At 43.3% G+C, this 18,539-nt stretch overlaps 1 protein-coding gene across 4 annotated transcripts in view; it reads left to right on the top strand.

Annotated features, from left to right (window-relative positions):
• Positions 1-18,539, top strand: part of rtel1 (regulator of telomere elongation helicase 1) — a 100,356-nt gene that overhangs the window by 54,508 nt on the left and 27,309 nt on the right. For 2 of the 4 annotated variants that reach the window (XM_036133135.1, XM_036133134.1), the window contains 6 exons: positions 7,278-7,424; positions 7,516-7,631; positions 9,182-9,305; positions 9,494-9,653; positions 14,260-14,414; positions 14,512-14,607. In XM_036133135.1, the coding sequence (XP_035989028.1) occupies positions 7,278-7,424; positions 7,516-7,631; positions 9,182-9,305; positions 9,494-9,653; positions 14,260-14,414; positions 14,512-14,607 (798 nt within the window). The remainder of the gene's footprint in view (positions 1-7,277; positions 7,425-7,515; positions 7,632-9,181; positions 9,306-9,493; positions 9,654-14,259; positions 14,415-14,511; positions 14,608-18,539) is intronic. The other 2 variants (XM_036133136.1, XM_036133137.1) reach the window with 2 other exon arrangements.

The raw sequence follows: 18,539 nt of genomic DNA, 5'->3' as shown, positions 1-18,539 counted from the left end.
AGTTAGACAATGGATTTAAAATTCCTAAATCATTTTGTAAAGGTAATTTTTAGTTCCAAACACACTTAATCACTCATTTTAATATGTTTTTGTCTTGGCAAACACCCTCTTACAGCCTGGGTCACCAATGTGTGAACAAATATGCAAATTAGATGGTGACATCACCCCCACCCTCAAAAGAAAAACACCACCCGGGGTTAAAAAAAGTCCCAGAGGAAGGAAGCCCTGAGCTTTCTTCACAGCCACTTCTGATTCCTAAAGACAGGCTTGTTGTTCTTTGACGATACAGCAAGATTCTTATTTAAGTTTTACTTCAGCAAAGTTCTCCCCCCAACATTCGACCCGTTCTAGTTTGCCTACCGACGGAACCGCTCCACTGAGGACGCCATCTCGTCCACTCTTCACCTGAGCCTGACCCACCTGGAGGAGAAGAACACGCACGTGCGGATGCTGTTTCTGGACTTCAGTTCAGCGTTTAACACCATCATCCCACAGCATCTGGTGGAAAAACTGGAACTTCTGGGCTTCAGCACACCCCTTCGCAACTAGCTGCTAGACTTCCTCACCAACAGACCTCAGTCAATCCGGGTCGGACAGAACACCTCTGATGTCATTACCCTCAGCACGGGCTCCCCTCAGGGCTGTGTCTGGAGCCCCCTGCTGTTCACCCTGATGACTCATGACTGCGTCCCCAGGTTCACCACCAATCACGTCGTGAAGTTTGCAGACGACACAACGGTGGTGGGCCTGATCAGAGACGACGACAACCAGGACTACAGAGAGGAGGTGGAGCAGCTGGTGGGCTGGTGCAGAGACAACAACCTGATCCTGAACATGGAGAAGACGAAGGAGATCATCGTCGACTTCAGGAAGAACCGGCCTCACCACGCTCCACTGCTCATCAACAGCTCAGCTGTGGAGGTGGTCAGCAGCACCAAGTTCCTGGGGGTGCACATCACGGACGACCTCACCTGGTCTGCGAACATGACATCACTGGTGAAGAGGGCACAGAAGTGCTTGTACTTCCTGCGGAGTATGAGGAGAGCCCACCTGCCCCCGCCCATCCTCACGGCCTTCTACAGAAGCACCATAGAGAGCATTCTGACCAGCTGTCTCTCTGTGTGGTGTGGAGGCTGCAGTGCCTCCGGCTGGAAGAACGTGAGGAGAGTGGTGAGGACAGCAGAAGGGATCATCGGAGCTCCTCTTCCCTCCATAAAAGACATTTCATCTCAGCGCTGCGTTTCCCGAGCCCGTAACATCATCAGGGACCCCTCACACCCCCACCATGGACTGTTCTCCCTGCAGCCTTCTGGGAAGAGGTTCTGCAGCATCCGCTGCAGGTCCACCAGGTTCTGCAAAAGCGTTTTCCCTGCTGCCATTAGACTGTTGAACTGCTGTTGAACTGCTAAATCTATAACCTATAAACTCTGCACAACATTCACATATTTGCACTTTTTGCATCATTGCATCTCCATCTAGCATTACAAATGCTGCCAAACTCTTAGTTTCTAAATGCATTCTTGCACAAATGTCCTTTGCACAATCAATTCTGTACATACAAATGGTTTTTAAAAATACTCACCTGTACACTTTGACTTTCTCCTGCATTGTTTACATTTCAATTTACTTTTAAATCAATGCTGCACCTTATACTGTATTTTAAATCTACTGTAATTTACAAGCTGTATTCTTGCACAAATGCCCTTTGAACCATCAATTCTGCACATACAAATGGTTTTAAAAATACTCACCTGTACACTGTGACTTCTCCTGCATTGTTTACATTTCAATTGTTTACTTTTAAATCACTGCTGCACCTTATACTGTAATTTAATTTCACTGCAATCTACAAGCTGTATGCAACGCAATTTCGTTCTGTACGCACTCTGTGTATACAAAATGACAAAGTTGTCTAAGTCTTCTGATCGTTGCTGAAGTAAAATGTATGAATGGAAGGAGGTGAAAGAATCACTTCTCAACAAAATGTGAATCTGGAAAAGAACGTTGTGCGGTTTAGAAAGTCAGCAAAGACGAGACTAAAAGCTGGAAAGTGCAATAAATATCTACATTTTGCAGGGTTTAATTCAATTCAATTCAATTCAATTTTATTTATATAGCGCCAAATCATGAAACATGTCATCTCAAGGCACTTTACAAAGTCAAGTTCAATCATATTATACAGATTGGGTCAGATTATACAGATTGGTCAAAAATTTCCTATATAAGGAAACCAGTTGATTGCATCAAAGTCCCGACAAGCAGCATTCACTCCTGGGGAAGCGTAGAGCCACAGGAAGAGTCATCTGCATTGTACATGGCTTTGCTGCAATCCCTCATACTGAGCAAGCATGAAGCGACAGTGGGAAGAAAAACCACCCATTAACGGGAAAAAAAACCTCCGGCAGAACCGGGCTCAGTATGAACGGTCATCTGCCTCGACCGACTGGGGTTACAGAAGACAGAACAGAGACACAACAAGAGAAACAAAAAAGCACAGAAGCACACATTGATCTAGTAATCTGTTCTACATTAGATGGTAGTAGCAGGTGAGCCGTCTTCTCTGGATGATGTCACAGTTAACAGAACGCCAGACCAGGTGTACCTACTATGAAGAGAAAAGAGAGAGAACAGAAAGTTAAAGCAGAAATGACAACACATAATGCATAATTGAAGAACAGTAGAACTCAATATAGTGAGAAAATTAGATCCTGATATACTCCAGTAACCTAAGCCTATAGCAGTAAAACTATAAAGGTAGCTGAGAGTAACATGAGTCACTAGTTATAATTTTTGTCAAAAAGAAAAGTTTTAAGCCTAGTCTTAAAAGTAGACAGGGTGTCTGCCTCACGGACCAAAACTGGGAGTTGGTTCCACAGGAGAGGAGCCTGATAGCTAAAGGATCTGCCTCCCATTCTACTTTTAGAGACTCTAGGAACCACCAGCAGACCTGCAGTCTGAGAGCGAAGTGCTCTGTTAGGAACATACGGGGTAATCAGAGCTCTGATATATGATGGAGCTTGATTATTAAGGGCTTTATACGTTAGAAGAAGAATTTTAAATTCTATTCTTGATTTAACAGGAAGCCAATGAAGGGAAGCTAAAATTGGAGAAATATGATCCCTCTTGTTGATTTTCATCAGAACTCTTGCTGCAGCATTTTGGATCAGCTGAAGGCTTTGAACTGCATTTTGTGGACTTCCCGATAGTAAAGAATTACAATAGTCCAGCCTTGAAGTAACAAATGCATGGACCAGTTTTTCAGCATCACTCCTGGACAGAATGTTTCTAATTTTGGCGATATTCCGGAGGTGAAAAAAGGAAACTCTGGAAACCTGTTTAATATGGGATTTAAATGACATATCTTGGTCAAAAATAACACCAAGATTTTTTACTTTATTACCAGAGGCCAGGTTAATGCCACCCAGATTAAATGATTGGTTAAGAAGTTTATTTTTTGAGGACTCTGGCCCAAAGATTAAAACTTCGGTCTTGTCAGAATTTAGATGCAGGAAATTTAAAGTCATCCAGCTTTAAATTTAGAAATTAACATTTTCTTTTTCCTTTTTCTTTTCTTTTTTTTTTAAGAAATGTGTTTCTAAACGTCTTCTCACAGAAAGAGCAGCAAGCAGCATACAACGGCAACCGTCAGATGGGTGTAAATCTAGACAGAAAATGTGAAATTTGATTCCTGATTATCTGATCCCTGATTGGATGGTCAGACCACAGTCATAAATTAGACTGTCCAATCAGAGGACACGTTGTTTAGCTGGGTCTCAGATGTACTTCCACAATGAACAGAGGTTTGATATATTTTAAATAAGTGAACAGGGACCCCAAACTGATGGCCTAAAGGGTTGTGACAGTCTTGAAAAGAATAAAAAATGTTTGTCTCGTTAAGTATTAGGCTCCCCTTATTGCTTCTTCCATTGACTTTTTTGAGAAATACTTTGTTTGTGTGCTGTAGCTCTAGCTCAAGAATACAGGTCCTATGCACATCAACTTTTTTGTTTTTGTTTTTTTTTTTTTTTTGTCGAAAAAGAAAAATTTTCTTGTTTCTACAGTTTATTTACACCACAATGTTTTCTCTGACAATGGCACGATTCAAAAACGAGTCCCAGAGTGTAAGGAATCTAAAACTTCCTGGTCTACTCTCTATTGCTGTGTCAATGATAATGGATTCTGTCCTGGTATGACTGCAATCAGGAGAAATGTCTGAAGCATAACAGATGCTAAGTGGTTTAAACATTTCAGTGGTTGTTTTAGAATTTGGTTATCTGAAGCAACAGTTGAAACTCGTCGTCTGTCCGTAGAAACATTTGAGTTGTTGCCATTCTGACAGTTTGAGCAGTGGCTCCTTTTCAAACAGGAACTGTTGGTACACATGCTCAAGTTGTTGAATTTTCAAAGAAAATAGTGCCTACTAGTTGCATAGCAGGGACATCACACCATTAGTGTTTCTAGAAGTGTGTTGCATGCAGAGATCACAATAAAAATTTTATTATTTAGATGTTTCAACAGAAACAAAAACAATCCTGTTTGTCATGAATCATGGTCGTGTGCACAGGGCCTAAGATGATTATCGCCCGTCCGTTTTCTTCCGCTTATCCGGGGTCGGGTCGCGGGGGTAGCAGCTTCAGTAGGGAGGCCCAGATGTCCCTCTCCCCGGCCACTTGGGCCAGCTCCTCCGGGGGAATCCCAAGGCGTTCCCAGGCCAGCCGGGTCCCTCCAGCGTGTCCTGGCTCTTCCCCTGGGCCTCCTCCCCGTGGGACGTGCCCGGAACACCTCACCAGGGAGGCATCCAGGAGTCATCGTAGATGAGGGTAGGAACGTAGATCGACCGGTAAATCAAGAGATTCGCCATTTGGCTCAGCTCTCTTCACCACAATGGATTGGTACAGCGCCCACTTCACAGCAGATGCCGCACCAATCCGCCTGTCGATCTCCCGCTCCATCTTCCCCTCATTCGTGAACAAGACCCCAAGATACTTGAACTCCTCCACTAGGGGTAACACATCCTCCCCAACCCGGAGAAGGCACTCTACCCTTTTCCAGTTCATGACCATGGTCACGGATTTGGAGGCACTGATTTTAATCCCGGCCACTTCGCACTCGGCTGCGAACCGCTCTAGTGAGAGCTGTAGATCACGCCCTGATGAAGCCAACAGGACCACGTCATCCGCGAATAGCAGAGACGCAATCCTAAGGCCACCAAAACGGATCCCCTCAACACCTTGGCTGCACCTAGAAATTCTGTCCATAAAAGTTATGAACAGAATCTGTGACAAAGGGCAACCTTGGCGGAGTCCAACTCTCACTGGAAAAGAGTCCCACTTACTGCCGGCAATACAGACCAGACTCTGACACCGGTCGTACAGAGACCTGACAGCCCTTATTAAAGGGCCCGGTACTCCATATTCCTGGGGTACCCCCCCCCCCCCCCCACAGGATCCCTCGGGGGACACGGTCGAATGCCTTCTCCAGATCCACAAAGAACATGTAGACTGGTTGGGCAAACTCCCATGCCCCCTCCAGGATCCTGCTGAGGGTGTAGAGCTGATCCAGTGTTCCACGGCCAGGACGAAAACCACACTGCTCTTCCTGAATCCGAGATTCGACTATCCGACAGACCCTCCTTTCCAGAACCCCTGAATAGACCTTATCAGGGAGGCTTAAGAGTGTGATTCTTCTGTAGTTGGAACACACCCTCCGGTCCCTCTTTTTAAATAGGGGGACCACCACTCCAGCCTGCCAATCCAGGGGAACTGCCCCCGATTTCTATGCAATGCTGCAGAGTCGCCAACCAACACACAACATCCAGAGCCTTAAGGTACTCAGGGCGAATCTCATCCACCCCCGGGGCCTTGCCACCTAGGAGCTTTTTAACAACCTCGGCAACCTCAGCACCAGAGATGGGAGAACCCAACCCAGAGTCCTCAGGCTCTGCTTCCGCAATGGAAGACGTGTTGGTGGGATTAAGGAGGTGTTCGAAGTATTCCGCCCACCGAAGCACGAGGTCCCGAGTCAAGGTCAGCAGCACACCACCCCTACTATAAACAGTGTTGGTACCGCACTGCTTCCCACTCCTGAGACGCTGGATAGTGGACCAGAATTTCTTGGAAGCCGTACAGAAGTCTTTCTCCATGGCCTCTCCGAACTCTTCCCACGCCCGAGTTTTTGCCTCGGCGACCAGCCAAGCCACCTGCCGCTTCGACTGCCGGTAAACATCAGCTGCTTCCGGAGTCCTACAGGCCAATAAAGCCCGATAGGACACCTTCTTCAGCTTGACGGCTTCCTTCACCGCTGGTGTCCACCAGCTTGTTCGAGGGTGGCCGCCGCGACATGCACCGACAACCTTGCGGCCACGGCTCTGACTAGCGGCCTCAACAATAGAGGCGCGGAACATGGTCCATTCAGACTCAATGTCCCCCGCCTCCCTTGGGACGTGTTCAAAGTTCTCCCGGAGGTGGGAGTTAAAGCTCCGTCTCACAGGGGACAACTCACCACCAGGTAGTAGTCGGTGGAGAGCTCCGCCCCTCTCTTCACCCAAGTGTCCAAGACATGCAGCCACAGGTCAGATGAAACAACAACAAAATTGATCATCGAACTGCGGCCTAGGGTGTCCTGGTGCCAAGAGCACATATGGACACCCTTATGCTTGAATATGGTGTTTGTGATGGACAATCCATGACGAGCACCGAAGTCCAACAACAGAACACCACTCGAGTTCAGATCAGGTGGACCATTCCTCCCAACCACGCCCCTCCAGGTCCCACTGTCGGTGCCCACGTGAGCGTTGAAGTCCCCCAGCAAAACAAGGGAGTCCCCAGGAGGGGCACTCTCCAGTACCCCTTCCAAGGACTCCAAAAAGGGTGGGTAATCTGAACTGTTGTTTGGTGCATAAGCACAAACAGTCAGCACCCGTCCCCCCACACGAATGCGGAGGGAGGCCACCCTCTCGTTCACCGGGGAGAGCCCCAACGTGCAGGCACCGAGATGAGGGGCAACAAGTATGCCCACCCCAGCAACAAGTATGCCCCGCCTCTCACCAGGGGCAACTCCAGAGTGGAAGAATGGGAGTTTTTCTGAGAATTTTATATCGTTTATATTGATATCGGAATTATATTGAATCAACTGAAATTGAGAAATATATTGTGATCTAACATTTGGCCATATCATCCAGCCCTAACCTGCTGTGAATAGGTTTGTCAATGCCTGTATGTTTGTATTCCCATGATGCTTCCTATTTAGCAGTTTTGTTTCTGTTTATCTTATCCTAGGCTAGTGAGGGTTTGGATTTTGCAGACAACTTTGGTCGGGGTGTCATCATCACCGGCTTGCCTTTTCCTCCTAAGTTGGACCCACGAGTCATCCTGAAGATGCAATTTTTGGACGAAATGAGGCAGAAAAAAGTTCCAGGAATAAAAGTAGGGGAAAACTGGTATCTGGGCTCTAGTAAAGACAGTCTATTAATAATCAGTGGTGGCATGATTTTCTTTAAACTTGTCTTCCTGTCAGCACTTGTCAGGTCAGGAGTGGTACAAACAGCAGGCCTTCAGAGCAGTGAACCAGGCCATTGGCAGGGTTATTCGCCACAAGGAGGACTATGGAGCCATCTTTCTGTGTGATCAAAGGTAAGACATAGTCATCAGCTATTGGTAGTATTATTTCTATTTCCCTGATACAGTAAGGGAAATAAGTAGTTGATACATTGCCTCTTAAGCAATTTTTACCATTTACATGAAGGTAGAGGTGTGTAATTTTTAACATGGGCACACTATAACTGTCTTTAAGTTGGTTTGAACTCGTCACCTGCATAAAGGACACCTGTCCACACACCCAGTCATTCCGATTCCAGCCTCTCTACCATGGGCAGGACCAAAGAGTTCACAGCGGTTCTGTTTCTGTTCCTTCCGTCTAAGGAAGGAATTCATGATACATTGCATTAACATCGCTATTGTCTATTATTTTAAATGTCATATTTTTAATAATATTCCAGGTTAGTATCCAAATTTATTTTCCCTTTTGGTTTAATTTTTTTTTTTTTTTATTGAATTGAATAGAAATATCAGCTGTAGATATCTCTGGTGTCTCTGTTTTCTACCCTGGATCTGTTTGGGTATTTTGCCCCACAGCATGTTTGCGAAAACAATTGTCTTAACATTCAGGGAGAGGCTTTGGTCCTTACAGCCACCATTAGCTACCATTACATTATTAATTTGCTGTTGAATGTTAATATGATACTAGCATAAATATGTTGCATAACTATACAGTCATGAAATTCAGTTAACAGCTAAAAGTGTTTTTAATACCAGCAATCTAGTCCAATCGAAAATAATCGATTCCGAATCTTGAGAATAGGAATCGAATACATTCTTGAAATTTAAACTGATGCCCAGCCCCAGGAGGGGCTAAGAAAACCATGGACTTAGCCTAAAAATTGTACTAACTAACTAACTAACAAGCACACATTCCAGGTCCCTCTCCCTTACTCTCTGCCCTCCCTCCACAGATGTTTCCAATGTTCCTGTAAAGCATCTTGTTTCTCCACCATTTTTCCACACAACTGTAGCCCACCAGCAGTATGGACACTGTTAACAACCAATCAGAGCCAGATATTCCTTCTGGCTCTGATTGGTTGTTTCTATCCTGGCAGTAAGACCACTGGGAGGGGCGAGAGAAGCTTGATTTTATTTTGTTTTTTTCACAGATTACCTGTCTTTTGTTTCACTGTCTGGACATAATGACAGTTTTAACAAATATGTAAAAGATACATTTATACAAAGTTATCTTCTGTAGTTTCAAAGGGTAAGGAATCTTTTTCACTGTTTCATGTTGCAAAGTTAGGGAACCTTTTTATTTTGCAAAATGTCTGGGTTATTCCAAATAGATGTAGATCTGCATAGAAGAATTCAAGACCTATTCATTTTGAGATATTTAAGCCAGGCTGTCAAAACAATACTGATATTGATACTTTTAAAACAGCTATGCTGCTTAATTAAAGGACTGATAAATGGAATATCTGAAATACAGATTTTTATTACATAGCCTTTGTTCAATTTCTATTCATATCACTTTCTATCCATAGACATCCGTATACACTTCTAAAGTTAGTTTAACAACAATTAGCACTAATTATTACTGTTTCTCTGGGAAAATGTGAACTTGTTTGTTTCTCCTACAGGTTTAAGAGCCCTGATGCCAGAGCACAGCTTCCATCGTGGATCAAGCCTTATGTACGCCTTTATGATGGATTTGGGAATACTATCCGTGATGTGTCTCAGTTCTTCCGGGTTGCACAGAAGATAGTATGTTGTATTAGTTTGAATGAATTGATAAATACAAAAATGTTTTCTTTTTGGTTTATATGTAAATGTATATAAATTTGAATATTTTGTCTCGTAAAGTGCTTTTGCAAAATTTAAAAATGGAATTAATTCAAATATTAGATCTTTGTTGTGACAAAATCCGGTGAGGTTGTTTTTAAATGTTCCAGAGGCCTTTCGTGGTCAAGACGCCTGCAGCAGTAAACTTTGCAAAAGAATGCTCAACAGAAACTTCCAGTTTCGCCTCCTGCTCTTCCTCTGAAAGCTACCACAGCCAGAAGGCCAAGGCCCTGGATGCACACCTTCCCAGCCTCAAGAGAAGAAAGCTAGGTCAGTATTGTGTTTTAACCTTATCAATGTGGTTTGATTAGAACATAAAATAAAAAGAGCCTGAAATAAAAACGGATTTAAAAAAATAAAGTCCCTGAATTATGTAAAGTAACCTTAATAAAAAAGTGTCACAAAGTAAATAAATAAATACATCTTGAAATAAATAAATAATGAATATATTTTGAAGTAAATGAAAAAAATAAGCTAAATTTATTTTTTTAATCAGGGTTTCCGTGGGTCATTAAAAAGCATTAAGTCATTAAATTATTATTTTTAATTAAGGCCTTAATTGGCATTAAACAGCATTAAATGTAATTATCGGTGGCATTTAAAATGCTTATTTTTTTCTAAAAAAATACGTTAACAAAAACAGTTTCGTCAGATATATTATATCGTCAGATATATTATATCAGATATAACTGATTTCGCGCTGAACACCCTTAACTGCTTCCAGTTGATCGTAAAGCCGTATGTTTTTACAATGTTCAGAAAAGAAACTCAAGGCGGGGAAAGAGCTAAAGAATGGGAAATGCAAATTTCCAACAAAAGTGGATGGAAAACAAAGAATTCGGGACATGGCTGCAGCTTCCTGACGGTAAAGATGATTAAGGATTTTGCCTTGTTTGTAAAAAGAATTAAGCTTTGCACAATGGGTGTCAATGCTTTACGATCTCACATGAAGTTGGACAGGCAGTGGTGTAGTCTATGGTATATGCGGGTATACGGCGTATACCCACTTATTTTTCAGTCAGCATTCCGTATACCAAGTTCTGGAGCAATATTTGTGCCTTTTCAGCGGGCAGTGAGACAGGTATTCAGCGTTTAAATATCACACGCGCTCAACTCTGATAAATTCTTCTTAACCCACTTTCCTCACGCTCGGTTTCGTGTCTACTCGCGACCTGATCCTTCCACGCTCAACACCAGCTGTGCGCTGACTCGACTCTGTGTGCTCGTGACTTCAAAAACTGTCCACCTCACCAGCCAGTCACAGACAAGTTTCTTTCCATCCAATCAGAGTATGGCTTGCAAATACTGCATTCAGATGGATTAAATCAAAATGCTGCAGCTTTTGGCTGAAGTTACTAAACATAACGGGATTTAAGAAAAACAACAACCAATAAACAGTTTAATATTTTAGCCTAAAATATTTTGTTTAAAATAATTCCTTGAGTTACTAAGTGAGGTGTGAAAAATGTTTTTGTCTCTTTTCTTTCCAGCTTCTGGGAGGTGATACAAAAGTTTCTTGTGATCATAATCATCATCATTGTCATCATTATTTAAATAGCACTTTAACACGAGGTAAAACAAAATGACATCTAATAAAATGACTTGGGTAAAGACTCAACAGTTTAAAACAGTAATAATAATAATAATAATAATAAAAACTTGATATCAAACATAATAGAACCAGCCGGCACAGCAGAAATACAAGTACCAAGAAAAGTTGAGAAAGATAAAATCTCAGTAAGGTTGAAGTCCAATAAATAAAAATAGGATTTAAGACAGGTTTTAAAACTGGACAGTGGGGGGGCCTGTCAAATGTACAAAGGTAAGTCGTTCTATAACTTAGGGGGCCCCAGTAGAGAAGGCCCTGTTCCCTCTAAGCTTCTGCTCAGAACTGTGAATGACCATGAGCAGTTGGTCAGCAGACGTGAATGAGCAAGCAGGGGTGTAAAGGTGAAGGAGAAGCTCATTTAAGTAAGGTGCGGAAAGCTGTTAAAAACCTTAAAAACAAACAGAAGTTCTTTAAACTGAACTCTAAGATAAACAGGCAACCAGTGAAGGGAGGCCAGGATGGGCTAACATGCTCTTTTTATGTTTCCATTAAAAGGTGTGCAGCAGCGTTTGAACCAGCTGCAGACATCTGAGTGAGGACTGACCGATTCAGTGATAAAGAGAATTACACTAATCCAGCCATGATGAATGCAGGCTTGGTGTAGTGTTTCCATATTTTTGCCTTGAAAGAATAGGTTTTACCTTTGCTTTCTTCCTTAAATGATAAAAATGACTAACTGAGGTCCTTTTTTGCCTGTCAAGTTTAAAATCTATAATCATGGGTACTTGTTGATGGCATTAAAATTATTTCTAAGAACATTAAAAAGCATTAAATTAGAGTTACTCATTCCTGTATAGACCCTGTTAATATATCTTGTTTTATTTCATTGGGCTATTTGATGGAATTTTTATTGATAACTTATTATTAACATGATTTATTTTTGAATAAAACTGCTTTCCATGTTTGTCACATTTAGGCTACAAACTTCATTGCACTTTATTTGGATATAGGTGATATTTATTTATCACGCGTAGCCCAATAAACACTGTTAGTACACTGAAAATTTTAAATATTAAATGGTTTGTACTTGTATAGCACTTTAACTAGTCTGACAAGCCATTTACTCTACAGTCAGTAATTCACCCATTCACATGCACATTCACCCCCTGACGGTAGTGAGCTATGGTAGTAGCCACAGCTACTAGCCACAGGATGCATTAGCAGCCGGATGCCTTAGGAGTTAGTAGCCACAGGATGTATGCCCATACATCTGAGGCTGTTTATATTTTGTGGGAGAAAGATAAACTTGGAAAAATCTGAAAAAAGTTTAAATGAAACAGAGCTGCATTCTTGCAGGGGATTTCGCAGTCACATTTTCATTCAGCAAAATCCCAAGCATGTGCCCTACAATCTTCTTTTTATAATGTGGCAGTTATATAAATGTTGATGTGATATCATACTGGCCACGTAGACCACTTAACAGAATTTTCTTCAACTGAATAAAAACAAAACAGAAGTAATTTGGACCAATAGAGAAGAGATCAAAAGTTAGCAGACAGCTTCAGTCACTTCAGTTAGAAACCACTGATCAGGACTGAAATCTGGGAGTAGTGATGGACTCAGACCTGAACCTCCAAAAGTATCTAAAGACAATGACAAGGTCGGCCTTCTATCACCTGAATAATATTTTCAGGATTAAAGGACTAATGTCTCAGCAGGATCTGGAAAAACTAATCCATACGTTTATTTTTAGTGAAATTGATTACTGCAATTGTGTTTTCACAGGTCTGCCTAAAAAGTGGATCATACAGCTGCAGCTGATCCAGAACGCTGCTGCCTGTGTCCTGACTAAGACTAAGAAAGTAGAGCACATTAGCCCAGTTCTAATAATAATAATAATAATAATAGAACTTTATTGATCTCGCAATGGAGAAATTTACTTCTGCATCTTAACCCATCCCCTTGGGGAGCAATGGGCTGCCACTGTGCAGCGCCTGGGGAGCAATCGTGGGTTAAGGGTCTTGCTCAGGGACCCAGAGTGCAGGCTGTGGGGATCGAACCGGGTACTTGCAACCCTTTCAGAGCACAAGCGCGCTGCTCTAACCACTAGGCCACCACTCCCCATTAGTAAGGAAATCCCTGAATGGCTCAGCACCTAAATACATAACAGACTTGTTATCAGTGTATCAACCCTCCAGACCACTAAGGTCTTCTGGCTCAAGCCTACAAACATGGAGAAGCAGCATTTAGTTCCTATGCTCCACTTACATTGAACAAACTTCCAGAAAACTGTAAAAGTGTTGAAAGCCTGAGTTCTTTTAAATCAAGTTAAAAAACAAATTTGTTTAGGACTGCCTTTGACTGTTGTAGTTAAACTGTTTTACTGAAACATAGTTAGTACAAGTTTGCAGTCCAACTGTTTTTAATATTTGCGTTTAGTTTTCATTTTCCCATGTTTTATTTTGTTTAATATTTCTACATTTTATTCCAACTTGCTTTTATTTTATTTTTTCCCTATATTTTATTCATGTAAAGCACTTTGCATTGTGTCTGTACTAAAATGTGCTATACAGATAAATTTGCCTTGCCTTGCTTAAACTGGACCAGAACTTTCTCTCTGACCTGCCTGCTGGGTTCCTTGGTGCTGTTTGTTCTCTAACGTTCTTTAGCAAACCTTTGAGGCCAGACACAGAACAGCTGGATTTACATGCGGATTAAGATGCAGAGATCTAGACTATGTTTACTAATTAGGGGACTTCTGAATAGATTGATTCCTCTGGACTTAGTTTCAGGGTATCAGAGTGAAGGAGCCTTAATAGAAAGGATGCTTTAATTTTGAGATTTTTATTTAAAACGAAAAATGAAAACCATGTATTATTTTCCTTCAAGTTCAGTTGTCTGTAGGTCTACCTCTCACATAAAAAAAAAATACATAAATATTTGTGGCTGTAACGTGACTGTTCGTAAAAGTTGAAGTGGTGTGAATACTTTAACAAGATGCTTTCACCTATGCGTTTTTGTCTATAAATTTTTTTTTCAATTCAGTTTTATGTCACAATTTGCAACACATGTCATATCAAGGCACTTTACAAAGTCAATTCTATCAAATCGGCCTGACAGATTAGTCAAAAAGTTTGTCTTTGATTGTGCAATTGTACTTTTAGCTGTGTTGTTGGTGTATGATTGTTTTATAATACTTGTGTTGTTGATCCTTTAAGGTGTCATATCCTTTCAAGCTATAAACTACAGAGATAGTAAGTCTGTTGGACAACATCTGGCACTTTTTATTGTAAAAATAAGTTCTTTGTCTCTTGTGTTTTTGGTCAGAGGACCACAGCAGATCTAGTGGAATGGCAAAGATCTGTATCGATTATGAGTGTGCAGTGCAGGAGAGTCAGAAGAAACCAGCCAACCTCCTGGATGCTCTAGAGAGAGGCGATCGACACAGAGAAGACAACAGTAATGATGTTGGAGAGGAAAAGGTTGTGAGTTTCATCAGCAACCTGATTGTTGCAACATTAAGTCAGATTTTTGTCATTTGAAAAATTGCTTGTGATTTGAATGATTGTCCTTTTGAAGGCAAACCGCTTGACCACACTGTCCCTTCAGTATGAGAAGAGAATAGAGCATGAACTGCGGGGAGTGAAGCGTAAAATAAAGTTGATTCAGCAACAGGTACTAATGATACTTTGTTGATTAAATCCTGCCTTTACAGACCTGAAGTGTAAAACATTAATGACCTCTTCAGTCCTCCATCCCTGTGATCCTCTAAGTGTGTGAGGTGACGGTTCACATCAGTTAGATTATTGGTTGGAAAGAGCTACTGTCACTTGGAAGAAAGGACATAAAAACCACATTTACCCCGTATCTAAAGAAAACCACATCCTCAAGACTACAGGATGCCAAAGACCAGGGTTTCCGCTACATGTAACTGATCGTGGAGCACCGCCACAGCAAAATCAAAGCCACCACACCTTCAGAATGAAGTTTGTTAGGACCCAGACCATAACCTCTTTAAACTGACCTGAGATCAGTTGTAGAATAGCATTTGGAGAAACCAAAAGAGATAAACTCAGCAACAGGCAGAAGTTGTTTTAGAAGTTGATGACCAACATGTCAGGATGAATTCCAGAAAAAGGTTCAGCACTTTCAACATTGACTCCTTCATAGTCTTTGAAACACATTTTATTCATGTCTACCAGGGAAACATGGATCAAATAACTAAAGATGTTAATGACTTAGAGCATCCTATTTCTGTCAGTATTTCTGGCTGACTTCAATATGAGAAGAACTTGATGATACATGCGTTGTTAGTTTTTAACCAAAAGAGTTTTTTAACAGTCTATCCATCCATCCATCCATCCAGCGTCTTCCGCTTATCCAGGGGCGGGTCACGGGGGTAGCAGCTTCAGTAGGGAGGCCCAGACGTCCCTCTCCCCAGCCACTTGGGCCAGCTCCTCCGGGGGAATCCCAAGGTGTTCCCAAGCCAGCCGAGAAACATACTCTCTCCAGCGTGTCCTGGGGTCTTCCCCTGGGCCTTCTCCCAGTGGGACGTGTTCGGAACACCTCACCAGGGGGGCGTCCAGGAGGCATCCTAACCAGATGCTTGAGCCACCTCAACTGGCTCCTCTCGACGTGGAGGAGCAGCGGCTCTACTATGAGTCATCCCTGGATGACTGAGCTCCTCACCCTATCTCTAAGGGAGAGCCCAGGCACACTATAGAGAAAACTAATTTCGGCCGCTTGTATCCGGAATCTCGTTCTTTCGGTCACGACCCAAAGCTCATGACCATAGATGAGGGTAGGAACGTAGATCTACCGGTAAATCGAGAGCTTTGCCTTTTGGCTCAGCTCTCCACCACAACGGATCGGTACAGCGCCCGCTTCACAGCAGACGCCGCACCAATCCGCCTGTCGATCTTCCGCTCCATCTTCCCCTCATTCGTGAACAAGACCCTAAGATACTTGAACTCCTCCACTAGGGGTAATACATCCTCCCCAAACCAGAAAAGGCACTTTTGTGGCTCAAGACCATGGTCTCGGATTTGGAGGCACTGATTCTCATCCCGGCAGCTTCGCACTCGGCTGCGAACCACTTTAGTGAGAGGTGTAGATCACGCCCTGATGAAGCCAATAGGGTAGTTCACGCATGACGTCAGCGCTACATCCGGGCACTGTGGTGGGCAAAAAACAGAGCTGCTCTCGTCTGCAACATGACAAAACGGGTGATTTAGAGCGTGCTTTTAGTTAGTTTATTTTTGGAATCTAAACAATGCCTACGACTTGTTGTGCTCCCGGTTGCACAGAGAGGCATTCCAAATCGTTGGATGTACGTTTCTGTCGTTTACCGAAGGAGGAAGGACGAAGAAAAAAATTGATATTTTCAATGAAAAGAGCGCAGGCAGACACTCCCAATGGACTGGGGGAGCCATCATTCTACAACAGAATTTGCAGTCTACACTTCATCTCTGGTAAATACAACTTAATTCTGCTCTAGTCATTGTTCTACTTAAATAGCGGCGGAGGGGAGGTAGCGATCGCTACAGCAGCCGCCGCAGCAGCTTCAGACAGCAGCTGCTGCTGCTCCATTACGCCCCGGTTCACGGGCGCTAGTACTTCTGTGTTTACGCTGCAATGTCGCCGACACCCCCACCCATTTTAACAAGACAAAAATACCAAAATAATCCATAGTAAACAATGTTTTTTTATCCTACCGGGCGGGTCTTCCTCTGCTGAGACGCGGCCTGTGTCCGACGGCGCTTTGTGCTGTTACACAAACATGTGAACAACATCCATCCATCCATCCATTTTCTGACCGCTTAATCCCTCATGGCGTCGCGGGCGTTGCTGGAGCCTTTTTCCTGATATAAAATAATTGTAGCCGTCCAGTGGTTTCAGGGGCTTTCATGCTCTCTCGTCTGTACTGGCGTGCCGTGTTTATAAGGCAGCTGTGTATGTCGTGGTACGGAGCACTTGGTCAGCATTTCCCAGACTCACTCCGTCCCTTCAGGCTTTTGCTGTGTGGATCTGGCAATCTGATACCATCAACCATCAACTTACTCTTAAAACGATCTTGTGATACGTTATCTAAAGAAGAAAAATACGTGGAGAACTCGTCAGTTTCGCTGTTTGCGTTCGCCATTGTGTTCGTCTTTTGCCAACCAGACCGGCGCGCATGCGCGAAAAACCCGCATCAAAACAATAACAATGAACTGGTCTATAGCACCACGTCAACCGCGAATAGCAGAGACGCAATTCTAAAGCCACCAAAACGGATCCCCTCAACACCTTGGCAGCGCCTAGGAACTCTGTCCATAAAAGTTATGAACAGAATCGGTGACAAAGGGCAACTTAGGTTGAGTCAAACTCTCACCGGAAACGAGTCCGACTTACTGGCGGTTATAAAAGGGCTTATATAAGGGCCGGTTCTCCATACTCCCAGAGTACCCCCCACAGGACCCCCCCGAGGGACACGGTCGATTGCCTTCTCCAGATCCACAAAGCACATGTAGACTGGTTGGGCAAACTCCCATGCCCCCTCCAGAATCCTGCTGAGGGTATAGAGCTGATCCAGTGTTCCACGGTCAGGACGAAAACCACGCTGCTCTTCCTGAATCCGAGATTCGACTGTCCGACGGACCCACCTTTCCAGAACCCCAGAATAGACCTTACCAGGGAGGCTTAAGAGTGTGATTCCTCTGTAGTTGAAACGCACCCTCCACTCCCCCTTTTTAAATAGGGGGACCACCACCCCAGTTTGCCAATCCAGGGGAACTGCCCCTGATGTCCACGCAATGCTGCAAAGCCGCGTTAACCAAGACAGCCCCACAACATCCACAGCCTTAAGGTACTAAGGGAGAATCTCATCCACCCCCAGGGCCGTGCCACCGAGGAGCTTTTTAACAACCTTGGCGACCTCAGCACCAGAGATGGGAGAACCCGACCCAGACTGTGTCTCATTTCGAATACTTCCGTCAGTGCACTGCTGATGTACACTGACCACTTACTGCCGTAGTGCCCACCTTCGACCGTTAGTAGTGTTCCAAAAGGAACACTTATGTTAAAACGCTTACTGGAAATGACGGGATGACGTGACGAACGCAACACACGTGAACGCAAATTTTTCAGCCCGCCAAAAATATATGGCAGCGTTTGTTTACAAACAACAATCGTTTACATTCACAGCATGTGGAAAATACATTGCCTCCGACGTCAACGCAGGATCCTCCAAATATTGGCTGAATATGAGGTATGTTCGTGTATTTTACAAACACCTATCGAGTACAATGCCTCGTATTACCACCATTACTTACATTTAAATGATTGCGGTGTCGCAGCTCCGGCTGTCTCGGCTGAATTGTCCGCCATTATTTTAAAAATGGGAACATCTTCCCGACGTCCCTAGCCCCTCCCTTTCCGCTTTGTAGTCAAGATGGCGTCTGTTTAGTGCGAGTATGGTCCATCGTTACACACTGCATTTTGTGCCCATTTTTAGGGGGTCATCTGTGTCAGTGTACCTTCAGTGCACTGACTTTTTGTGTTATCTACACTATATACTTAAAACTAAGTGTTCGAAGTGTAGAAGTAGGCAGAATGAGACACAGCCC

This window comes from Fundulus heteroclitus, unplaced genomic scaffold (assembly GCF_011125445.2).
Source record: "Fundulus heteroclitus isolate FHET01 unplaced genomic scaffold, MU-UCD_Fhet_4.1 scaffold_58, whole genome shotgun sequence".
Lineage (NCBI taxonomy): Eukaryota > Metazoa > Chordata > Actinopteri > Cyprinodontiformes > Fundulidae > Fundulus > Fundulus heteroclitus.
The sequence above is the reverse complement of the archived record's forward strand: the minus strand, read 5'-3'. Positions and strand labels throughout refer to the sequence as shown.